This window comes from Astyanax mexicanus, chromosome 4 (assembly GCF_023375975.1).
Source record: "Astyanax mexicanus isolate ESR-SI-001 chromosome 4, AstMex3_surface, whole genome shotgun sequence".
NCBI classification, from domain to species: Eukaryota; Metazoa; Chordata; class Actinopteri; order Characiformes; family Acestrorhamphidae; genus Astyanax; species Astyanax mexicanus.
The window spans coordinates 12,727,094-12,753,355 of record NC_064411.1 but is presented as its reverse complement, the minus strand read 5'-3'; the positions used below and the strand labels follow the sequence as shown (position 1 = coordinate 12,753,355).

General features: G+C 39.6%; 2 protein-coding genes and 1 long non-coding RNA gene across 15 annotated transcripts in view; 2 read left to right on the top strand and 1 right to left on the bottom strand.

Moving 5' to 3' along the window:
• Positions 1 to 25,648, top strand: part of LOC111196715 (zinc finger protein 484-like) — a 353,380-nt gene extending 327,732 nt beyond the window's left edge. For 6 of the 13 annotated variants that reach the window (XM_049477424.1, XM_049477425.1, XM_049477428.1 and 3 more), the window contains exons 2-3: positions 23,044 to 23,094; positions 24,141 to 25,648. In XM_049477424.1, coding sequence (XP_049333381.1) covers positions 24,306 to 25,358 — 1,053 coding nt within the window. In that variant the 5' untranslated portion in view covers positions 23,044 to 23,094; positions 24,141 to 24,305 and the 3' untranslated portion in view covers positions 25,359 to 25,648. Of the gene's footprint in view, positions 1 to 12,899; positions 12,938 to 13,043; positions 13,472 to 20,536; positions 23,095 to 24,140 lie in introns of those variants that run through there. The other 7 variants (XM_049477423.1, XM_049477426.1, XM_049477420.1 and 4 more) reach the window with 7 other exon arrangements.
• LOC125801453 (zinc finger protein 239-like) lies at positions 1,326 to 5,369 on the bottom strand. Its single transcript, XM_049478211.1, has 2 exons — positions 4,987 to 5,369; positions 1,326 to 2,786 (listed from the first exon to the last, which is right to left on the bottom strand). Exon 2 carries the CDS (start codon positions 2,638 to 2,640, stop codon positions 1,819 to 1,821), a length of 822 nt encoding a protein of 273 aa, XP_049334168.1. The 5' UTR covers positions 2,641 to 2,786; positions 4,987 to 5,369; the 3' UTR covers positions 1,326 to 1,818.
• Positions 7,620 to 11,383, top strand: LOC125801591 (uncharacterized). Its single transcript, XR_007438787.1, has 3 exons — positions 7,620 to 7,723; positions 7,785 to 7,930; positions 10,461 to 11,383. It is a non-coding gene; the product is annotated as an uncharacterized LOC125801591 (long non-coding RNA).
• Positions 25,649 to 26,262: the final 614 nt, after the last annotated feature.

The window sequence follows — 26,262 nt, the reverse complement described above, 5'->3', positions numbered from 1 at the left end:
AATGGACCAACACCAGCAGCTGACATGGCACCCCAGACCATCACTGACTGTGGGTACTTGACACTGGACTTCAGGCATTTTGGCATTTCCTTCTCCCCAGTCTTCCTCCAGACTCCAGCCCAGGTCAGGCGCTTCTGCCGCTGCTTCTGGTTCAAAAGTGGCTTGACCTGGGGAATGCGACACCTGTAGCCCATTTCCTGCACACGCCTGTGCACAGTGGCTCTAGATGTTTCTACTCCAGACTCAGTCCACTGCTTCCGCAAGTCCCCCAAGGTCTGAAATCAGCCCTTCTCCACAATCTTCCTCAGGGTCCGGTCACCTCTTCTCGTGCAGCGTTTTCTGCCACACTTTTTCCTTCCCACTGAGGCGCCTTGATACAGCACTCTGGGAACAGCCTATTCGTTCAGAAATGTCTTTCTGTGTCTTACCCTCTTGCTTGAGGGCGTCAGTGATGGCCTTCTGGACAGCAGTCAGGTCGGCAGTCTTACCCATGATTGCGGTTTTGAGTAATGAACCAGGCTGGGAGTTTTTAAAAGCCTCAGGAATCTTTTGCAGGTGTTTAGAGTTAATTCGTTGATTCAGGTAATTAGGTTTGTTTAGAGAACCTTTTCATGATATTCTATTTTTTATCATTTCATTATGGAAAAGAATGAACTTTATCACAATATGCGAATTTTTTGAGAAGGACCTGTAGTTCTGAGGCTGCTGGGAAACTGAGTCTTTAGGCAGAGAGGCTTCAGGAGCAGGCAGATTGACAAAGTCAGGCATGACAGTTTTATCTATTTTTATATATTTATTGTAATCGGTAACACACAAGTTGCTCTGGAAAAGTGCTATATAAATATAGATTACTGACTTACTAGCATTGTAAACCTTTGGGAGCATCTGCTAAATGCTCTGTATCTTGGTATGCTGAGGGTAACTACATTTTTGGAATTCTCATTTGGCTGCCTGTTAGTACTTACAAATAATAACATAAGAGGTTCTGAAGATCCATCAGGTCACAGAGAGGTTATCAACCATTTCTTGAGTGGATATTTCAATATAAAAGTCTTTTCTATTGAAACACACAGACATATGAGTAAATATAGAGGTAAAGCAATACAAAGATAATATTTGGTACTGGATAAAAACAATCAAACTAAATAAATTGGATATTCTTAGTAACTTTGGAGACTAAAAAACCTTAAGCAACATATGATATCTAATAAGAAAAAGAGTGTGAAACTTGAGTAAAACAACACAACCAAATATCCCTAACAGATAACAGATTTTTAATCAGACTGACTGAACCATAGACAAATGAGAAGAAGGATTTTGTTGGCCTCTCTGTGGGGTCTGGATTCTCCTCCGGTCTCACTTTTGGGAGCACTCTCTGGAGTTTCTCAGCTGGTGTTTTCACTTCTTCTTTCATACAGATGGGCCTAGCAGTTAATAGCATTAAGCTACGCTATGCTAAGCCTGGGGAACTGAGGACAGATTCCACAGAGTGAAAACAGAGATACTAGAAATGAATAGAAATAATCTAATCTGCATAAACTAGAAAGGAGATTAAAAGCATTCAAATCATAAGCTCTGAAGATTTGGTCCTAAACGTTTAGTTGTCAGCTAAGAATCCTACTCTAACTATCACATCTAAATTTTAAAGACTAAGTTTTTTTCCATTCTTCAGTAATTGTAACTACCCTAAAACTGAGCTCTGTCTCACGAAGAATGTTCTGGAATATCGAACATATAAGAAAACATAAAATGGAATTCAATAAACATCATCCCTGGGTAAGATTCATTTTGCTGAACCTGTAAAATCCATTGTTAAATTCAGCTCATGTTTGTTTCTGGTGGAACGTGTCCCAAGTGACAAAGTGAAACATTTGTGTAGGATAAGGTGTTCTGTCTGAAAGACTTAGAATTGGTGCTTTTAATTGCCTTGAAACTGATTTGAGATGGAGTTTTCTCTCCCGTGTGAATGCGCTGGTGATTTTGGAGATTACTCTGTTGAGTAAAACTCCTCCCACAGTCTGAGCAGTAATATGGTTTCTCTCCTGTGTGAATGCGCTGGTGATTTTGGAGATTACTCTGTTGAGTAAAACTCTTCCCACAGTCTGAGCAGTAATACGGTTTCTCTCCTGTGTGAATGCGCTGGTGGTTTTTGAGAGTACTCTGTTCGGTAAAACTCTTCCCACAGTCTGAGCAGTGATACGGTTTCTCTCCTGTGTGAATGCGCTGATGCAGTTTGAGATTACTCTGTGCAGTAAATCTCCTTCCACAGTCTAAACAGTGATACGGTTTCTCTCCTGTGTGAATGCGCTGGTGAATTTTGAGATGACACTGTGCAGTAAATCTCCTTCCACAGTCTAAACAGTGATACGGTTTCTCTCCTGTGTGAATGCGCTGGTGTTTTTTGAGATGACCCTGTTGATTAAAACTCTTCCCACAGTCTGAGCAGTGATACGGTTTCTCTCCTGTGTGAATGCGCTGGTGTATTTTGAGAGTACTCTGTAGATTAAAACTCTTCCCACAGTCTGAGCATTGATACGGTTTCTCTCCTGTGTGAATGCGCTGGTGTTTTTTGAGATCACTCTGTTTAGTAAAACTCTTGACAGAGTGCTGATGTTGCTCCATGTCGGGACTTGGCTTCATTTGTCTGTTAAACGTAGCAAACAATTTCTGCGTGTTCTGGAGATTCTTCTGGACGGCTTGTGCTTCACCTCTTTCAGCAGTTTAACATTGCTCTTAGTTAAATATCCTGGTTGTTGGTGATGAATTTCAGGAGAATAATTTCATTTCTGGAAAACACAAAGAAAAGTGCAGTTGTATATTACAATAAAAGCAGGTCAATTAACTGAAGAGAACTGCCTAAATCAGTTACACTATACTGATAAAACTACTGGGACATCTTCATTTACCATAAAAGCTTCTGTACTTTTATCCCAGTCAAAGTCCATAGTGTAAGGGGGTGCTGGTGGTCCTCCAGCCACTAGAAGGAGGCCACCTTTTGTCACTCATAATAATCAGTCTGACACCTGTTTGGTGCCTTTATAAGGACTGAATAGAATAATAGAATAGAATAGTCCGATTGAGGCCATTTCGAATATTTCTGTCCAATCGGATGAGGTGGATAATCCTATAAATAATCCGATACAAAGAAGAATAACAGCCTTGTAAACACCTGTACCCGATTACATCCCCAATCAGAATGTTTAAGTATGTTTGCACATGTACCACAGCGTTTTAGGGCCACTCTTAAAAAAATAAAAAAGTTCGCTTTGAGATTAAAGTTTATTAGAAGAGGAGATATATTTGTATTATTTTAGGTAAATTTAACTTTTACCACTTAAGCTGCAGTTTAGGAGCAGAGCAGAGGGAAACAAGCACTCATGAGCTGTTAAATAATCACCATCAGTTATCTGCATGTAAGATGCTGATTATTAATGCTGTAGTGTTACTGTTACTGTTCATAATACAGTGTCCATAAATTAAGATCATTCACAGCTCCTCCCTGTAAAATCACTCTCTGACATCACAATGGACCATCCTGATTTCTGTATAGAAGGGTACTTCACACTTGTAAAAGCATTTGAAAATTCATATGCAAATAAAATGTTTAAACTAATAATTATAAGATACAAAGCATTTGTTTGAGTTTTTGTTAATAGGATGGTAAAAACTTGTTCAAATGCGTCCAGCAAGCATTCTCATTTTACTACAAAATAGTAGCCAATTTAGACAGAATTTTTGTACACATTACAAGAAGAAGTTACTGATGTTGAGACTATTTGGGCCAGATTATATCAGGTTCTGCGTGGAAATAAAACAAACACCCCTGGTTGCTTGAGTCACTTAATCCGCCTATTATGTTTGAAAGGGGTCAAATTGACCCCAATGTTTAATGCATTTATGTAAGTAGTAAAGAGTAACTGTTAATTATACTTTGGGTTGATTGACAAATATCTTTCAGTTAATTATACTTTGGGTTGATTGACAAATATCTTTCAGTTATGATTACTTATCTTAGTATCTGTAATGACAATCATTGTGTGAAACCTTGTATTCAATATGCATAACCAATACTCACATTGTATTTGATCATCTTTATTACTCACAGTGTATTTTACACGCAATTATATAGAAGATTAACCAATAATCACAATATATTCTTTACATATATAGTAAAACATTGTTTGATCAGGCATGTGACTAACACAGACTCTATTATATGACAAATTAACCCACATTAACATATAACATATGAGATGTAGCTCAGGCTTGAAGTATTTTGTTTTACTGCATGACCCTAACTAACGGTCATCAATTCGACTGGTACGGGGCTAATTTGCTACAAAAAGGCTATTAGATCAAAGCAGCCTTTTGGTGAGTGAGTGCCATGAGGTTCCATGATGGAAGAACACAGTCAAGGTCAAACCCTAGTGGTCCAGTCAGACACGTGAAACTTCAGTACTAACACGTGCATGCTAACATGAGATGATTTTAACAACGCCTCATCAACAGGCTTACATCATTTTGGGGTATAAACGTGGAGTCAGATCAGAAGGGGGGTCAGAACTTTACTGAGATGGCTGTAAAACTGTCTGTTTGTACTAAGTTCTCCTGAATTCAGTAATAAATACTTGCTTTGCTTTCAACTTCACTCCACTGTCTGACTCTCTCTATCAAACGAACACGCAGGGGAGTTGTACCCCGGACGAGAGGTGGGGGGTAGCCCACCTTTCATTTTTCATTTCTACAACAGTAGTTAATCTCATTTTATTTCCCTCATATTTGTTTAAACTCTTGTTAATAAAAACAAAGTAAAATAACATACCCAAATAAAACAACCCTTTGTTTAAACACTTAGTATGAAACACTGAACTGAGAAAACACACCATCAATTTTGTTGGGGCCCAGTACGTTGGTGCACTTATAACTCCACTCAGTCAGCGAAGGTGAATCGAATGAGTCAACCGAGTCAGTTGATTCGTTACTCACGGTTCACATAGAGCTCGCGGAGATGGCGTCCTCAGTAGCCATGACAACAGACTCCCGGTTCGCGGTGCTCCCGGTCAGAACGCAGCAGTCCCCAGCACTCACAGCGGGAGACGACGCAGTGCACGAGCGCCGGGAAGATCAGAACACCCTCCGTGTTCAACTCACACGCGAGGTCCGGCCGAGCTGCTGCAGACAGGCGCGAGGAAACTCAGCAGCAGCAGCAGCTCTCAGTCCGCGGAGAAGCGCCTTTACTCCACAGTCCGGCTGAACTGCCTCTTCAGAGGTTCCGCAGTAAACTGAACTGAACACTGCGGTTTAGAGCACTATACAGTACAATAGCACTGTAACTGTGTTATAGAGCGGATAACAAGTAAATAAAAGCGCTCCGGAGAGTCTAAACACAACTTCTCTCCTCACTTTCTCTCTCCTTCTCCTCCAACACACACCCACAGACACTCACACTCTCCCTCTTAGTCCCGCCCCTACTCAGCGCGGATTGGATAGAAAAATGTCTGTCGAGCTTTTCACTCGTATGATTGGCTGAGCTGAACAGGAAACCAGCAGGAAAAACCCGCGAAACAGAAAAGGCACATGGGAAATGGAGTTCGTTTACACTTACAACGAAAAACAAAAAAAATAATACAAATATACAGGATATTTTTAAGGGTCCTACACAGGTATCTAATGTTATCTAGGTAGCCAATGTTCCCAGTGCCTTTTTAACCCAAGTAGCTAATGTTATCTAGCTAGCTAATGTTCCCAGTGTTCTTTTTAAACCCAAGTATCTAACGTTATCTAGCTAGCTAATGTTCCCAGTGTTTTTTTTTAACCCAAGTATCTAACGTTATCTAGCTAGCCAATGTTCTCAGTGCTTTTTTAACCCAAGTATCTAACGTTATCTAGCTAGCCAATGTTCTCAGTGCTTTTTTAACCCAAGTATTTAACATTATCTAGCTAGCCAATGTGCACAGTGCTTTTTTAACCAAGTATCTAATGTTATTTAGCTAGCTAATGTTCCCAGTGCTTTTTTTAACCCAAGTATCTAATGTTATCTAGCTAGCCAATGTTCCCAGTGCTTTTTTAACCCAAGTATCTAATGTTATCTAGCTAGCTAATGTTCGCAGTGCTTTTTTAACCCAAGTATCTAATGTTATCTAGCTAGCCAATGTGCCCAGTGCTTTTTAAACCAAGTATCTAATGTTATCTAACTAGCCAATGTACCCAGTGCTTTTTTAACCAAGTATCTAATGTTATCTAGCTAGCCAATGTTCCCAGTGCTTTTTTAACCCAAGTATCTAATGTTATCTAGCTAGCTAATGTTCGCAGTGCTTTTTTAACCCAAGTATCTAATGTTATCTAGCTAGCCAATGTGCCCAGTGCTTTTTAAACCAAGTATCTAATGTTATCTAACTAGCCAATGTACCCAGTGCTTTTTTAACCAAGTATCTAATGTTATTTAGCTAGCCAATGTTCCCAGTGCTTTTTTAACCCAAGTATCTAATGTTATCTAGCTAGCTAATGTTCGCAGTGCTTTTTTAACCCAAGTATCTAACATTATCTAGCTAGCTAATGTTCCCAGTGCTTTTCTAACCAAGTAGCTAATGTTATCTTGATAGCCAATGTTGCCAGTGCATTTTTAACCCAAGTATCTAATGTTATCTAGCTAGCCAATGTTCCCAGTGCTTTTTTAACCCAAGTATCTAATGTTATCTAGCTAGCTAATGTTCGCAGTGCTTTTTTAACCCAAGTATCTAATGTTATCTAGCTAGCCAATGTGCCCAGTGCTTTTTAAACCAAGTATCTAATGTTATCTAACTAGCCAATGTACCCAGTGCTTTTTTAACCAAGTATCTAATGTTATCTAGCTAGCCAATGTTCCCAGTGCTTTTTTAACCCAAGTATCTAATGTTATCTAGCTAGCTAATGTTCGCAGTGCTTTTTTAACCCAAGTATCTAATGTTATCTAGCTAGCCAATGTGCCCAGTGCTTTTTAAACCAAGTATCTAATGTTATCTAACTAGCCAATGTACCCAGTGCTTTTTTAACCAAGTATCTAATGTTATTTAGCTAGCCAATGTTCCCAGTGCTTTTTTAACCCAAGTATCTAATGTTATCTAGCTAGCTAATGTTCGCAGTGCTTTTTTAACCCAAGTATCTAACATTATCTAGCTAGCTAATGTTCCCAGTGCTTTTCTAACCAAGTAGCTAATGTTATCTTGATAGCCAATGTTGCCAGTGCATTTTTAACCCAAGTATCTAATGTTATCTAGCTAGCTAATGTTCCCAGTGCTTTTTTAACCAAGTAGCTAATTTTCTTGGTAAATGTATTTGAACTTTTGTTTGGGCCCTTGTTCAGGCTGGAGATGGTATTTTTTGTTGGATAGGTCTAAACAAGTGTTCAATTACAGGTTTTAAAAGGCCATGCAGAGCATCAATTTTAGTTTTGCTCCTGTCTGCTTATTTTCTAGGACTACAAGATGTTGTTATTCCAGGACACTTAGCATTGCTAACTGTAAAGATGGCAAGTCCCACAAAAAGACCTAAAGAAGAAACTGAGACAGTTTCCAGCTTTATTCACCACGTGTCACCAGTGAAGTTTTCAGCAAACAGAATTCATTCATTGCGGTGCTACAGACCGGGCAAGAGGAATATCATGATGCTACGAAGAGGCAGAGATTCTTAAAGGCTGAACAGAACAGGACTGCGCTCTCCTTTAGGAATGTGGAAAAAAACCAAAGTGAGTGATTCTGTCATATACGAATGTATCCCTGTTTACCAATGTGTTGTTTGTTTGTCAGGTTTAAAGGGAACGTCAGACTTTGATGTGCTGATAAACAACAGAACTGATGTGACGGTAACCGCATTGATCTTTGGTGTTAGGAATCCTCCAGCAGATAAGAAGACCAACCTTGAAGATGTCAGCAAGATGGTGGCTGGCAAAATGGTAAATACTTTGGACACTACATGTACTGCAAATTCTATTTTCAAACTAGAGTTGGGCGATTATGGGCTAAAAAAAAATCACAGAGATGGTTCAAAACTATGTTTACTTTTATTTTGGTTTTACTTAAATCTCTCCTTTAGGGTTCAAGTGCAACCAAAAGCAAGCTTGTATTAAATACAAGCTCGATTAATCGGATAGAAATTTCGAGCTGCACATTGAAGGTAGATTTAAGGTGGAATAGACTACTCAGTGGCAACTTTTTAAGGGTATTTGTTGTCTAAATGCGAGTGAGACATAAATTTACTAAGAATGTGATCTTTTATGTGTAGCAGACTTTAGTAACATTGAATGAGAGAAAGTAGAAAGTGAAACTGCTTTCCGGCTGCACGTTTAAGGTAGATTTAAGGTGGAATAGAATACTCAGTGGGGAATTTCATGGATAACTTGTTCACTAAATGCGAGTGAGAGATAAATTTACTAAGAATGTGATCTTTTATGTGCTTTAGTAACATTTAATGAGAGAAAAAACTGAATTTACCTTGGTCTTACCTTGGTTACCAGCGCATCCCGCAGACCAACATGTAGCACATATTTACTGAACATGCTCCTGTTTTGCCAGGTTCAGACTACACGAATTTTTTGAGTCGTCAGTAGGGGTGTGACGAGACACTAATATGACGAGACACGATACTGGGTTCACGAGAACGAGACGAGATTTAAAACAAAAAAAAAATTAAAGAAAATGTCAAAAATGAAAAATGGCTTGAAAATTTGAGTTTTATTTGACAAAATCATAGAACGCAAACTTAACAGACTGGTTTCTCTCACACATTGATTTTAGAAGAAATAGAAATAAGAATAAGTAAAAAAAAAACTTTTATAGGTCTTATATAGTGCAAAGAATAAATGCAAACCACAACAAGTCATATTAAGACTATGGTTTGTGTTTTTTTTCTCCGAATTCTCTTGTAATTTAACTATGCATAACCATAACCAGTTATATTAAGACTCTGCTTGAAGTGCAAACATAGATAGAACATTTTTATATACAGTACAGAGCTAAGAGATTAGTAGCTGCCTATGAAACAGTCACGTGTAGGATTTACTTACAGTATTTATATATGGTTTGTGTCTTGTTGGTCACTCTGTTACAGTTTATTGTTTCCACTGGAGCCAAAATGCAGCCAGATATACAATTTAAAAGTAGCAGAAGCATCTTCTGTGCCAGGGGTATTTAATTAGAATTCAGTATGGTTCAGTTAGAGAAAATTTCGACAGGCCAAGGTCCGGACCAATTGTAAACTTGTGTTATGATTAAGTGCTATATCATGCATTTTATTGTTATTATTTTAGACCAGGTTTTCTCATTTTTATGTAGTGTTCTATCTAAAGGAGCACTTTTAAAGAAGTTATTTAAAGAAGGCGAGACATACATCGTTAAAAATGCTTCTATTAAGGAAGAACCGCCTTAGCTGCCAAAAATGTTTCTTGCACAGGGTTCAGGTTTCTTCCACACACCTGCACTGAGTGTGTCTGAGGACTGAGGTCAAGCTGGACATGGAGACCATTTACCCACCATCAGAGGTCACTGCTCTGTATGATGCAAAGCTTTTCACTGGGAAAAACAAACGTAATAAAAAATAAATAAAAAAATAATAACAATATCAACAATATCACGTGGATTCGAACCCCAGCGAGCCATGAGAAGGGGCTGAATGTACTGTATAATCTCACTGCGCCACCATGGCATGTGTGTTTGTTGTAGCCCTTAGAACAGAGTAGGACGAGTAGGCGGGAAATTAGAACAAAGAAAGTCCAAACAAACAAAATTCTAAGTAAACAACCTACTGGAAATAGTAAAGAGTGGTGGGGGTTTATACGAGGGAGAACGTCTCTGGTCTTGTATTTATTTTTATTTCTCTCTTTTATTTATTTATTTGTTTTTTCTCTCTCACTCAGAGATGGGAGTGGAGAGGAAAAGACAGCAAGGAAAGAAAGATATAGGGTGGCTACAGACCACTGGAAAAAAGGGGAAAGGCACAGAGGGCGACAGGTTTCTCTGGGAAGAGATAAACAGACACACAGTTGACTGCTCTGGAGGAACAGGTCCAGCCTTCACTGTGAGAGAATATCTGGAGAGTTTCTTTTCTTTTCTTTTTAACAAACTGGCGTGATCTCACTCTCAACTTGAGTGTTAAGACTCTGGGCTGGGGTGCATCTGAGCCCAGCTTTTAAAGCTTGCACATAGCTGTCATCAATAGGTGTAGCGTGGCCTCCCCCTAGTGGTCGGAGGGCTGCGGTGCGGGTGAGTCCTCACATTAAGCCTACTCTTGGACTACGCAGCATTTAGAATTAAGGTTTTTCATTAAAATGAATATATAGTCCAGGACTAGGTTTGATCCCTGTCTAAGCAGATAGGTCTCTTTACATTTTTAGTGTAAAATAAATATTCAGGTTATTTTGCTGAATCTTGTGACTGTAAACAGGTAACATGTTTTGTGAGTGTTTTTTTCTTTCTCTCTCTCTTTAGGTGAGCTCTATCTGAACTGTTATCTCTGGAGAGGACATCTCTCTGAGGGATGTCACCATTGAGGATGAGGGGTCTCTGTGACACTTTCTCTCTGGATGGAGGCAGACACTCTTCCACCAAAGGACCTTCTGAAAAAGTTTGCAGGAGCTTCCTGTGAACAGGAGCCCACTGCTACTGCAATTCTCAAAAAAGAAGAGGGATCCTTGCTGGACATTTATAAGAATTAACAAAGCTGCGTCTTTGTTTCTCCTGTGACGGTTAACAGTTGTTTGTCACGGCCGCGCTCTGTTCCCCTGTGTTTCAGCGTGTCCTAGTGTGTGTCTCAGTAATTTTCCGTTATGTGTCTGTAATTTGTAGCTCCGCCCTTGTTACCTGTCTCCCCAGGTGTTCATTGTTTTGTGTTAGTATATATAGTACCCTTTTGTCTATGTAATTCCGTCGGTCTTTGCACCTTCCTACGTTGTCTGTCTCGTCACGTCTTAGCTTAGTTTTGCCACGTATCGTATTAGCTCTTCTCCACGTTTCTAGTTCTTTGTTTAGTTTGTATTATTTGTTTATATCTCTTGTTTGTTTATATTCCTTGTTTTGTACATATTTACATATTTACCCTTGTATATATTCCCTAGCCCTGTTTTGTTATTATCTGTTTAACTTAGCTCTGTGTTGGTTTTCCCTGTTTGTTTATGTACATTTACTTATTCATTATTCCCCTGTTTGTTTGTTTGTTTACTTATTATTCAATAAAGTCTGTCTTTCCCGCTTTTACATCCGCCTCCAGTCTGCTCCCAGTGTTACATTGTTCAGTGTTCAGGTTATGTAACCAGTGCAGGAGATGCCACTGTGTTGTAAAAAATTAAAACAATGGTTATTCAAGGGTTCTTTAAATAAAATGTGTATATATACACACACACACACACACACACACACACACACACACATATATATATATATATATATATATATATTTCTCCCCACACTACTGCACCTTGTTTTTGTCTCATGTATGTCTATTGTGTCCCTGCTGTATTGTACACATAGTGTCTCCCATTCTCTTTTATTATATCTATTATCTGTACCTGCTGTAAAATTGGGAAGGAGAGTAACGTAATTTCAATTCTCTGTATGCCCTGTACATATGCAGTATTGACAATAAAACTACTTGACTTGACTATATGTATGTATATATATATGAATATTTTTGTTATATGAGGTGTTGGCGGATCCTTTGGTTTTTACCTCAATTTCCCTGACTAATATAAAGAGCTGAATCAACATCATTAATAACTCATGTCACTGAATTAAATGTGTACCTTAATTACTACATGAACTACATGAATTAATACATTAACACATGTACGAGACATGCTTACTTCATGTATATTCATGATGACTGATGATGTATTATGTGCATGACTTAATGATAACTCACTCATAAAATACTGCATAAATTCATGCCATTTTCACAACGAATTCGTTTAAAACTGATATTTGCAACACTGTGTATATAATAAATGCTAAAGTTGTACCTGATGGACTTCGCCCTCACTGTTATTGGTAAACTTCAAGTGACGCCCCAAGTTGTTTTTGTCATCCTATTAACAAATAAACTCTTAAACAATTCATTCTTTATTTAACAAATAATTAGTTTAATACTGAAATCTGCATATGAATTTCGAATATTTTACAGGTGTGAAGTACCCTTCTATACAGAAATCAGGATGGTCCATTGTGATGTCAGAGAGTGATTTTACAGGGAGTAGGTGTGAATGACCTCAATTTATGGAAAGCTTTCAGAATACATAAATAGAAAGACTTTAGACAAGGTGAGCAACAAACAAGATCTGCTGCAGTACGATCTCCTTTTCAAGAACCTGCAGGACATCAAGAAGGTAAATGCAAAGAAAATGTAACCATAATATTTTAAATGAAATTTAGATAAAAAATAATTCTACCTGAATCAATGTCACAACGGCACTGACCTTTCCATAGTAATTAGTAAGTGCTGTTTGTTTCCTCAAAACAGAACAACTATAACTGTTTCTTCACAGCAGAGATAATTATTAAAACTGCTTTTAAACTGCAGTTTTAATCATTTAAATGAGCTCTGTGTGTAACTCCAGCATCAGTAGCAGTAATGCTAGTAAATCTACTGAATAAAAAACATTAGTTTTAGAAAATGGAAATAATGGGGTACGTTTTCTTTCCTATTTTAGTGAAATACTTTGTTCTACTTTGTAAAATTAAAGGAAAACTCCAGAGAAGTAGTTCTACAGTGTTTTAAATGAGAGTTTTAGTTGTTTAGCTCCATTCAGCTCCATGCATTGAGGACTCCCTCGCGGGCTCCCTCTAGCGGTGATGTGGTATAATGTGATATAGCGGGGGAGGGGGCGGGGCTCTACATAACCCGGATGAGGCTAAGCTGGGGGGTCTGTAGCTGGAGCGCCGGAGTAAGAGCAGGATCAGCTGAACTACAGAAGGTATGGAGAAGTTTCTCTTTTTCTCTCTTGCTGGAGGTTGTTTGATGTGTTGTAACAGTAAAAAGGTCATTATTTTTTCTGTGATTCTATTTTGAACTACAATTCCCTGCACCAACAAGAGAACTGCGTGTTTTTAATTATTAATTGTCCCTCCGCGGCCCCCAGAGGAGCTTGAATACAGCACAGGAGGTAAACAGAGCTGAGGAGCTCCGTGAAAAAGGGCTGTTTTAAGCAAATATAAGTATTTTTGAGAAAAGGTACTGGAAAAATGAGCTCGTATATCAGTTCTAGTCACTCTTCTGTGCATTTTTAGCGGGTATTGAAGCATATTTTACCTAATAATTAATTATTTCTGCCCCGGTCGGGTTATCAGCTCTGAGGTACAGCCGTTTCAGCACCAAAACACTACATGTGACTGAGCCTGAAAATGTGTGTTCATGTGCTGTATTTACTTCTGTTTCATATTTTATAGATATATGTGCAGCTGCAGATGCTTAATAGTCGGCTGGGATTATTTTTGTTGTGTATGTGCAGGTATGTTGTGGTTCTTTCTCAACGTTTTGTTCTGCTGAATCGACTACTATAGTTTAGATTTTCTGCCTCAACATGAGCCTAAACCCCAGCCTGAACTCCAGCCTGTCTGACCCGATGCATGAACTCGGGCTGGCGACCCAGCAAACATGCCCACACTGGGCCAATGAGGGCCCAATGTGGGCCAACACATCGGCCCCGTATGGGCAGCCCACATCGGGCCATTGGGGATTTGCACATCGGTGCGGTATCGGCCCCACGCCATCGGCCCCATATGGGCAGCCCACATCGGGCCATTGGGGATTTGCACATCGGTGCGGTATCGGCCCCACGCCATCGGCCCCATATGGGCAGCCCACATCGGGCCATTGGGGACTTGCACGTTGGTGCGGTATCGGCCCCACGCCATCGGCCCCATATGGGCAGCCCACATCGGGCCATTGGGGATTTGCACATCGGTGCGGTATCGGCCCCACGCCATCGGCCCCATATGGGCAGCCCAAATCGGACCATTGGGGATTTGCACGTCGGTGCAGTATCGCCCCCATATGGGCAGCCCACTTAGGGCCAACGGAGATTTGCTCATCGGGACGGCACCAGCACCATGGCGTCGGCCCATTTCAGGCAGCCCACATTGGGCCAATGGAGATTTGCTCACCAGTATAGCGTCGGCCCCACGGCGTGGGCCCTTTTCAGGCAGCCCACATTTGGCCAGCGAAGATTTACTCCTCTATACAAAATCAACACCAAAGCATTGGCCCATTGGGCCAACAGAGATTTGCAGAGCTCTAACACACACACACACACACACACACTGACTCATGCCCTCAGTGGAATTGTGGCCCCAAATTTTTAGAACTGTGCAATATTGAACAGAGAACACTTTTCAAGGAAGAAAATTTAAAGCTGTGCTATTGGCACTTTGACATTTTTTGCAACTGGCTGTAAAACAATTAAATAAATAACACAATTTAAAGTGTATAGTAAATTAATTAATTTATTACAAAGTATCATGTATGAAATATAAACAACACACAACATTATTTAAGTAAATTACTTAATAATAAATCCCAAATTTATATTTTAGCATGTAGATAAACATGTACTGCATAAATATCTCCATTTGCAAAAACAGTATTTATAATAAACAGTATGATATAAATATCAAACATAATACAAAATAACAAAGAATTATACAACTTAAATTAATATATATATATATATATATATATATATATAAACATCAATAAAAACAGCAAATCATATTCTTGAATAAATACTTAAATGCACTAGACTGATGTAGTAGATGAATAATAAACTGATACTATTATTGCTACTGGAACAAAGCCTCTGGGGTGGGTTTCCCGAAAACAGTCAACCTTAGCCAATAACAAATGACGTGAGTAAAGAACGAGCCAGTTCTGCGAGTGTTTCCCAAAGAGCTTCGCAACGTGAAAATTAACAAAGGAGGTTAAAGAACATCTTTGTTGACTCCTCCCCCGAAACAGCGCGCTCAATCGATCCACAAATATCGATTATTATGCAGTATTTATTCAGTATTACACCATAAAAATGTAAAAAAAAGTGTTGTAATCATCAATATTATACATATTTTGAAATTTAAATTACAAAAGGATGTACTTTGGCATTAATAAAATACTCCTACAGATACATATGACTAAATAAATAAGTCATATGTTTATATATAAATGTTTAATAAAAATTAAACTTTTTTTACTTTTTAAAACTATTATTGTTAATATATATATATATATTATATTAATAGATATTGTACTAATATTATTAATAGTAATATTGATAATATTAATTTATTATTATTATAATTATTAATAATATAAAAATAATATAATAATACATATACGTATGTTCCGGTGTGTGTGTATATATATATATATATATATATATATATATATATATACACACACACACACACACACACACACACACACTCTGTAAAGCTCCAGCTCATCCTAAATCACCATCTCAGTTGGGTTTAGGTCAGGGGATTGTAAAGGCCATGCACCTTTTTGTTAACTTTTGTTAATTCCATATGCGTCAATTAATTATTTTCATAGTTTTAATATTAATCGACAATGTAAAAAAAAAAAAAACATTAAATGAGACGTGTCAACTGACTGGTATTTATATATTTGCGAGCTGACACACCCCAGAGTTTGCCCAGATGAACGGCCACAATGTTGGTTAGAATCACCTGATTAAGGAATAATATTAAATATTACCTGCACATTCACCGATACCCTTTACAATACGTGTAGGTGTGATTAAAGACACCGCAGGCGTCCCCTGCACCGGACCTACAGTACCAGGGATTTTCCCAATAGCATGGAAATATATTGTATTGTGCTGTAATTCCCGGGCTGGTGGGAAGTGTATATAAGTGTGTGTATGCCACATAACAGCCTGATTACAGAATCCACGGACTTGGTGACTTTGCAGCTTTGCTTAGACCGTGAGCATCATCTGCAGGAATCTGGATTTTTAATAATTTATGGGTTTGATTGGTCAATTCCAGTATGCCCAGTCAGACTACAAGCCACAGACAAAGTTGGCATTATAATATAATATAATATAATATAATATAATATAACTCATTCACTCACTGGCTGGAGTCTATACCAGCCGGGATCGGGCTGAAGGCAGAATACACCCTGGACAGGCCGCCAATCCATCGCAGGGCAGACAGACACACAGACACATCCACTCAGACCTAAGGGGCAATTTTTATCCGACATCCAATTAGCTTTGGACTGTGGGAGGAAACCGGAGCACCCGCAGACACGTCAAATAATATAATATAATATAATATAATATAATATAATATATTAATTATTATAATAATTATATATATATATATATATATATATATATATATATATATATATATATATATATATATATATATATATATATAATTTGTTATAATTAATAGTAACAAAATATAATTGCTTCAACAAGGGAAATTATAATTTTTCTCCCTCAAAATTGGCGGTCCCTGGTGTTTAAGGTGCTGAACTGCAAGTAGAGATCCCTTAAAGAAGCTCTTAAGAATAACGACTGGGTGAGGGCACTCGTTAATCTGCAAGCGAGTTTACGTAGTACTTTAGTTACGCACGGGTTTGGGAAACACTCTTTAATTAACGATCAATCTTAAGTACGAGTTAACGAAGTTCTTAGCGTTACGAAGCTTTCAGGAAACCCACCCCTGATCTCTATTATTAATTTTATTCCTCTTGCTTGTAGACTTGGAACCAAAATGTCATCCCAATCAAACCAGTAAAAAAAAATTCTAATTGAATATAACATTAGTTTTTGCATTAAGGTTTTTATCTCACAGCAATAATAATGAAGGAGAAAATAGATGTACTTTACATAAATAGAACAGATATAGTTAATCATAATATCAAAAATGAATATTGTTTATGCATTAATATAGCATAGATCATAAATTAACTATTTGTTTGAAGAGACTGCATGAGACGATGCTTCCGTCCACCTGAACGGTCCCGTGCATTCCAAAGCCAAACCTTTGCAACCTGCTCGATCTCTGCATCCTTTGGTGGTGGCATGATTGATCTTCTCACGGCCTCTTAAAATAATAATATAGAGATATGAGAATGCAGTCAGGTAAATACTACATCTGTTAGTGTCTTTTCATGTACAATGCTTAATTTTAGAGAAATTTGCAGACTGTATTTGATTACAGTGATTCTTATATAGTGATAGTTATTTGAATTTGAATTTCTTCAGGCTATTCATGGTGAAACATAAATAGCCTTTACAGTCACTGTGTGTGACTGGTAGTTACATTCTATAAACATGTGAGGTGGCCGATATCAGGATATCAGGTTCACAAAAATACCAAAACTTTTTAAAATGATATCTTTCCCTTAGCTTAACTGGCTATCTTTCCCTTAGCTTAGCTGGATATCTTTCCCTTAGCTTAACTGGCTATATTTCCGTTAGCTTAGCTGGATATCTTTCCCTTAGCTTAACTGGCTATCTTTCCCTTAGCTTAAGTGGATATCTTTCCATTTTCCATTTCCCTTAATATTTCCCTTAGCAAGCCATTGTTCCCTTAGCTGGTTATTGTTGACATACTTGGATATAAAGTTAACTTACTTAACAGCAGTCTTTCTCCAAGAGCCGAGATAAGCTGCCAACTTAGGAGCCCCTTGTGTTATTTAAATGTGAGGTAAATTCTCATTCTAACTTAGCACAATGCTAACTTTTTTTAGCACAATGCTAACTTCGACATAGCTACCCTTATAATGCTACAATAACCTGAGAGTGGTAACTGCATTAGCACCACATTAGCATACATTAGCAAAAAATAGAAAAGCGGATAGTAGAACAGAAATTATAACTTACCTTTTAGTCACTTTGACAGACCAAAGTCACTCACTGACTTTGCCTTTAAGCTTGATCGTTGCTCTGTGGTAAAGGCACGTGCAGGGAGGGGGGAGGGGGAGGGGGGTGGATTCGTCGGTCACATGATCCACATTGACATGCCCTCACTGCCCTGTCGCGCCCACACGAATACACACAAATTAAATATCACATGCAAAAATAAAAAAATATGTAACTTTTATAACCTTGCTTGCTGGCTTACACAAAGTGTATAGTCAAGCACAAATACATTTATAATTTAATATTTTTATTTATTTATTATCAGCACTACCAATAATAAAGGTGAGATTATGAATCAGCACCATGGAGCAAATTCGTAGCTATCCAAAATATTAAATAAAAATATTTTTATAAATAAAAATGTATAGCTATACAGTATATGTCTTGACAAATATGAGATGTTACTATGTGTGTGTGTGTGTGTGTGTGTGTGTTTTATGTGCATCAGAGTTTATCAATGATATTACAGGTGTTTCAAATTTTTGCTCCATGTGCACCCTTTTGACTTTGAGCACCTGCCCCTCCAAAGGTCTCTGCACAACTCTGCTGTGGTACCTTGATTTTTCTCCACTTTTGGTTTAGAAAATATTTCAGAGCTGATGCTACATTTCACACAGTGTTGCTCCTATCCACTAAGCTAGCTAATCTACCTAGCTCTCACAGACAAAAACAATAAAACATATTCAGATACCCTTCATATGAACTTGTTATGACACAAACTTTCAGATTGTAAAATATTGAATGGTAAATTTGGGCTGACCCAGAGTAACCTAGCATAGGATTTGTGTGGGCATGCTCACATATGTGTGCGTGCTGCCCACATATAACCCACAATGCCTACAGTGTGTAAATGGTGCAGGCTGAATTTGGGCTGACCCACAGTGTCCCTGCATGACATTTGTGTGCACATGCCAAAGTGCAGGTTGCAGACATATAACCCATACCGGCCCTTCAGGGTATGAAATGGTGCAGGCTGAATTTGGGCTGACCACACTGGCTCTGCATGGGAATTGTATGGGCATGCTAAACTGTGCTTTGCCCACATATATCCCAGACTGGCCCTTCAGGATGTAAAATGGTGCAGGCTGAATTTGGGCTGACCCACACTGGCTCTGCATGGGATTTGTGTAGGCATGCTAAAGTGTTTTGCCCACATATATCCTACACTGACCCTTCAGGGTGTGAAATGGTGCAGTGCACTGGCTCTGCATGGGATTTGTGTGGGCATACCAGAGTGTGGGTTGCCCACATTTAACCCACACTGGCCCTTCAGGGTGTGAAATAGTGCAGGCTGAATTTGGGCTGACCCACACTGGCTCTGCATGGGATTTGTGTAGGCATGCTAAAGTGCAGGTTGCCCACATATATCCCACACTGGCCCTTCAGGGTGTAAAATGGTGCAGGCTGAATTTGGGCTGACCCACACTGGCTCTGCATGGGATTTGTGTGGGCATGCCAGAGTGCGGGTTGCCCACATATAACCCACACTGGCCCTTCAGGGTGTGAAATGGTGCAGGCTGAATGTGGGCTGACCCACAGTGGGCCTGCCTGGGATTTGTGTGGGCATGCCAGAGTGCGGGTTGCCCACATATAACCCACACTGGCCCTTCAGGGTGTGAAATAGTGCAGGCTGAATTTGGGCTGACCCACACTGGCTCTGCATGGGATTTGTGTGGGCATGCCAGAGTGCGGGTTGCCCACATATAACCCACACTGGCCCTTCAGGGTGTGAAATGGTGCAGGCTGAATGTGGGCTGACCCACACTGGCTCTGCATGGGATTTGTGTGGGCATGCCAGAGTGCGGGTTGCCCACATATAACCCACACTGGCCCTTCAGGGTGTGAAATGGTGCAGGCTGAATTTGGGCTGACCCACACTGGCTCTGCATGGGATTTGTGTGGGCATGCCAGAGTGCGGGTTGCCCACATATAACCCACACTGGCCCTTCAGGGTGTGAAATGGTGCAGGCTGAATTTGGGCTGACCCACACTGGCTCTGCATGGGATTTGTGTGGGCATGCCAGAGTGCGGGTTGCCCACATATAACCCACACTGGCCCTTCAGGGTGTGAAATAGTGCAGGCTGAATTTGGGCTGACCCACACTGGCTCTGCATGGGATTTGTGTGGGCATGCCAGAGTGTGGGTTGCCCACATATAACCCACACTGGCCCTTCAGGGTGTGAAATGGTGCAGGATGAATGTGGGCTGACCCACAGTGGGCCTGCCTGGGATTTGTGTGGGCATGCCAGAGTGCGGGTTGCCCACATATAACCCACACTGGCCCTTCAGGGTGTGAAATGGTGCAGGCTGAATGTGGGCTGACCCACAGTGGGCCTGCCTGGGATTTGTGTGGGCGCATCAAAGTGTTGGCTGTCCAAATAATTCCCACACTGGGCCTACAGGGGCATTAATGCACTGGACCAGTTCAGGCTAGCCCACAGCGGCCTTTTATAGGATTTGAGTGGGCCAGCCAATGAACAGGCTGCCCACAGAAAACCCATGTTGGGCCTGTTTGGAATTTTAATGGGCTAGCCCCTGCCCACAGTGCCCACACTTAGCCCACGAAGGGCCGATGTGTAGCTTTTTGCTGGGGAGAATTCCCCCCGCTGTTCTCGGGCTCTGTCAGGTTCAGCAGAGGAAAATGTTCTGTGTTTTAATGTAATAAATCACACTGTGATTTTTGTGCTGATCCACCAGTTACAGCTTATCTGCGCGTTTAAAGCTCAACGCATGAATTAATTGATGCGCTGCGCAGGTCAGGCAGAACGTGCGGGATTGAGTCGGTGATATGTAGGAGATGTATATGCAGTTGCAGACACTTAATAATCTGCTGGGTTATTTTTTGGTGTAAACGTGTAGAGAGAATAAAGGCAGGAGGAGAGAATGAGACCTGCCTCTCCGTCTGCTCTTTAACAAGCATACTAGAGCAGCAGACGAGCTGCTTGAGAAATATTTGGCATTATGATGTAAAATGCATCAGAATAAGTGGATTTCTAAAAATGTGTCCACAATATCTGACATAAATTTGTTAAATGACTCTAAGCAAGACATCACATATTTCTAAATTACCAATGTTTAAAAATGTAGTAGATCCTGTTAACTAACTCGTGAGTTTTTAGGAATTTTAATGGTGAATAATGTCTAACTTTTGTCATGTAATAACTAGTTGAAGCATTAATTAAAAATTTTACAGTGTTTCTTACTGTTGTAAGCACAGTTGACTGATGTAAACTAATTGTTAATGTTACCTTTATTTAAAATATTTTGTTACATATACAGATATGCCTAACAACGTGACTTAAGTTTGAACAGAAGTAACATTATAAAGAAAAAATATTTATTTCAGCTGCTGACAGCATGTTTTATACTGTACTATTCCACAATAGTACAATTTATTACTTATTTTATTATCTACATTATTTCATGCATTTATAAGTTTAAAAAAAAACTTTAGTTTTAAACACTGGCTGTATTTGGAATGGCATACAACTATACTGCATACTGCACTAGTATGTACTGCATACTACACACTGCTCAGTATGTAGTATTCAGTACTCCAACAATTTTGATTGTAGTACCCTACACGCTCCCGTGACACACCAGTCAAAGCTCTGTCAGCACCCCCCCTCCGCCCAACCCAAAATCATCGACAATCGCGTTGTTTCACTGTAAACATTGTCATCTGCCCATTGAGGAGACATCGCCCAACCCTAATTACTGTCATTGTTTAAGATGCATGAAATATTTTATAATTTAGTGTAAAGGAAAAGGCTTCGGACATCATTGGTCACATGATCAATGTAGAACGAATCAAGCTTCGGCACCGTGATTCAAACCACTGCATGTTGTTTTTTCGGCACACGTTTCTTTATTTCTTTCTTTCTTTAAGTTCTCAGTTTCTAGTGAGACCAGAACAGAATTAAGAGTGTCTGAACAGTGGGAAGTCCTCATAAAGGCACTAAACAGGTGGCTGGAAGACCACCAGCGCCCCCCTTTTTATGGAAATATGAAGATGTCCCTGTAGTTTTATCTGTATAGTTTAACTCAGAGACTGTAAAAAAAGATGGAAGCCGTGTCTCCGTTCCCATTCATTCAATGAAAATGAAGCCAAAATCTTCCGCCATGTTGGCGATCCTGACACCCGATTCTGCGCAATAGTGACCAGAGGAGGGAGAAAGACTGTGGATAGCAACCTACTCATTTGAATAACCCCGCCCCTGAGGGCTGCCTCGCGGTCACAGACTGCAGAGCGGGGCGGAGCGGAGCTGTCGGTCTGTTATTGGTCCCGCCCATAACCAGCCCTTTTACAATAACCACACCTTTTTTGAATAGAGCTGAATAACGTTTTAAAAAACGAGTTCTGTGGGGATATAAAATTTTGACAATATAAGCAGAGGTTACTGTTGCATTTAAATAATGGAGGTAGAATAGGCTCAGCATCAGCAGCAGTGACATATTTCCGCTTTGGTTTATACCGGCACTCTTACTTCCTGTTTGCATTTTTAGCAGCGAGTACTACAGGATATGTGGAGTTTATAGCGAACGGAAATGCAATATTATATCGGAAGGTAGCCTGTGCTCCTACATGGGGATCTGCCCTATTTTATCCCTATTCTGAAAGCAGCGTGAGATGCATGCTTTATGATGAATTTCACCAGATCAGCGCTCCAGCGCTCAGATAAATACATGGTGTCTCTACAAATGTAAGTAATTTTCTCCTGTATTCCCACTCACCGCTGCATGTGTTTATCAGACTAGTATGTTTTAGACTCTTTTAAGTTGTTTTCCAGTGTTGTTTTTGCCTGTACGTTATGTAATGTAAGACCTGACCGGGTGAAGCTACCATTAGCTCATCGCGCTAATTTACCGGGTAAGCTAACACGCATCTAGCCGACTTACAGAGTACCAAACGCGGCTGCAGTGCTGAAGAAACCCCGCTAGGAAACTAAGATAACCCGGCCGTCCAGTATTACAAAACCTTTAACTGTTTTAAGTCACTGTTAGGTATAAGTTATTTAATGTGTAAATAGTTTAACTGTTAGACTGAGTAACTGTGATTTAATGTGTAAATAGTGGAATTAAGCGCTGTTAGCTCTGTTTCTAATTCAGATTATTTTGTTCACAGTGATGAACACGGGCCAGGAAAGATGAACTCCGGTCAGACCTCCTTTTATGTGTGAGTTTTTTATGTGTGAGTTTTTTTCTGTGAATTTAATAAAGTTTTTTTGCTTGTTGTGTTTTTAGTGTCATTATGCTTATTTTAGTATCACATCTCAACTAGTGGGTATGGGTAAATGTCACAATTATTTGCAAATAAAGAAGTTTATGAAACATGTTATGTTTCTTATTTATGCAACTAAAAGGTAAAACTGTGTGACACGTAGCTTAGTTTGTTAATTTAGCTTTGATGGCTTACATAAAATATTTGTTATATTATGGTTTCATTACTCATGCATTTCTGTAAAGCAGGTAATCAAAAATAAATTAAATATAAAAATAAAACTGACCATACTCGGAGTATGAAGTGAGGGAAAGTGTATAATTAAAGTAAAACAGGAATATTAAAGTTAATCTGTAATATTTGGGTGAGTAAAAAGAAATATCTGCCGTTGCTTTAAGATTTATCCTGAGGTAAGTGGTTAATAACTTTAGTTATTAGTAAACAGAGCTCACGAGCACAGCGCGCTAGACGTGATGCGGTATGCTGACTCCAGAGCGTGTCCCGAACGCGCTGCCTCATAATATCCTTTATGTGTGAAAATGCTGCCGAACAAGGGAGTCATTGCCTTTGAAGGCAATGACTACCTAGGCAGCTGTCTTCGGATTGGACCGCATCTTATATCTTAACAAAATGCAATAATGCAAACACTGTATGTAAAATGCCATTGTTTACAATGCACTTATAGCTAACCGGAAATGAGAATGCCGGTATAGATGAAGGCGGAAGTCTTACGTGCATAGAGCCTATTACAGTATATTAGAAAAAAAAAAACGTGATTGAGAGTTGTCTGTTTTGCCATTGAAACCCATGGGGATGGGTGGAGTTACACAGCTTTCTGCAGCCGAACAGCAGGGGGTGCCCGACCTGTGGTGGCTTCACTTTTGAGAGATGATGCTCTGTCCAGCTATACACAGTCTCTGGTTTAACTGATTTAGGCAGTTCTGTTCAGTTAAATGACTTGCTTTTATTTTAATATTCACTGGCATTTTTGTCTTTTCCAGAAATGAAAATATTCTCCTGGAATTCACCACCAACAACCAGGATATTTATCAAAAGATCAAAGTTAAACTGCTGAAAGAGGGGAAGCACAAGCCATCCTGAAGAATCTGGAGAACACACAAAAATAGTTTGCTACATTTAATAGACAAATAAAGCCAAGTCCCGACATGGAGAAACATCAGCACTCTGTCAAGAGTTTTACTAAACAGAGTACTCTCAAAAATCACCAGCGCATTCACACAGGAGAGAAACCGTATCACTGCTCAGACTGTGGAAAGAGTTTTAATCGACAGAGTCATCTCCAACAACACCAGCGCATTCACACAGGAGAGAAACCGTATCACTGCTCAGACTGTGGGGGGAGTTTTAATCGACAGAGTCATCTCCAACAACACCAGCGCATTCACACAGGAGAGAAACCGTATCACTGCTCAGACTGTGGGAAGAATTTTAATCAACAGAGTACTCTCAAAACACATCAGCGCATTCACACAGGAGAGAAACCGTATCACTGCTCAGACTGTGGGAAGAGTTTTACTACCCAGAGTGAACTTAAACAACACCAGCGCATTCACACAGGAGAGAAACCGTACCACTGCTCAGACTGTGGGAACAGTTTTAATCAACAGGGTCATCTCAAACTGCACCAGCGCATTCACACAGGAGAGAAACCGTATCACTGCTCAGACTGTGGGAAGAGTTTTACTACCCAGAGTGAACTTAAACGACACCAGCGCATTCACACAGGAGAGAAACCGTATTACTGCTCAGACTGTGGGAAGAGTTTTAATCAACAGAGTACTCTCAAAAACCACCAGCGCATTCACACAGGAGAGAAACCGTATCGTTGCTCAGACTGTGGGAGGAGTTTTACAGCACAGAGTGATCTCAAAAAACACCAGCGCATTCACACAGGAGAGAAACCGTATCGTTGCTCAGACTGTGGGAGGAGTTTTACAGCACAGAGTGATCTCAAAAAACACCAGCGCATTCACACAGGAGAGAAACCGTATCACTGCTCAGACTGTGGGAAGAGTTTTACTGAACAGAGTAATCTCAAAAACCATCAGCGCATTCACACTGGAGTAAAACCATATTACTGCTCAGACTGTGGGAAGATTTTTACTACACAGGGTAATCTCAAAAATCACCAGCGCATTCACACAGGAGAGAAAACTGTCCCAAATTTGTTCCACGGCAATAAAAAGCGCAAATCGTAAATCTTTCAGACAGAACACCTTATCCTACACAAATGTTTCACTTTGTCACTTGGGACACGTTCCACCAGAAACAAACATGAACTGAATTTAACAACGGATTTTACATATTCAGCAAAATGAATCTGATCCAGATGATGTTTATTGAAATTAATGTTATGTTTTCTCGTATGTTTGATATTCCAGGACATTCACTCGTTGATGTACTTTTACTCTTTTCTAATATATATTTTTATATATATGTAATGCTGAAACTATTTTACCAGTAAACTTTCATACATTTTAAATTCTAAGCTCTGACTCATTGGTCATCATTTCGTGTTCATAACACTAACTTTACCAAGTGCAGATGCGGTCACTGCACTGCCGTGCCGACTGCAACCGAGTGTATATGCTGTCAGGAGGCTAACGTGGACCATTTGCTCAGAGATCTTCCCTGCAGAACCCTGAGCAGAACTTTTCAGATTCTTGTCTGAGAGCAAGACTTTTTGGAGGTGTCTATTCTCTCTCTATGTGAGGTCCATGCAGAAACCCTGCAGCCCGTCAACAGCAGGTATTGCCATCCCATAAACTAGCCTGTTTATATACATTTAAATATTTAGCATGTAAAGTTCAAAATTCATTAAGACTGATTGTTGATAAACCGTTCAGTTTGTAAGTTAAAAGGCTTGCTGGGTAGCTAGCTTTATTTAGCTAGTGTTAGCTAGCATTGGCTAGCTATCTTAAAAAGGCTAGCATTAGCTATTTAGCTCACTAACTTAGCAGGCTAAGTAGCTAATGCTAGCTTTGTTATCTGTTAACTGTCAGCAGTGTGTGGTTTGGCTCGTTCCGTGCAGCTCACAGCTGCTGCTTTTATAGTAACTCCAGTCGGACGGTCTGTACATCCCAGCTGTTCAGAGTTAAAATT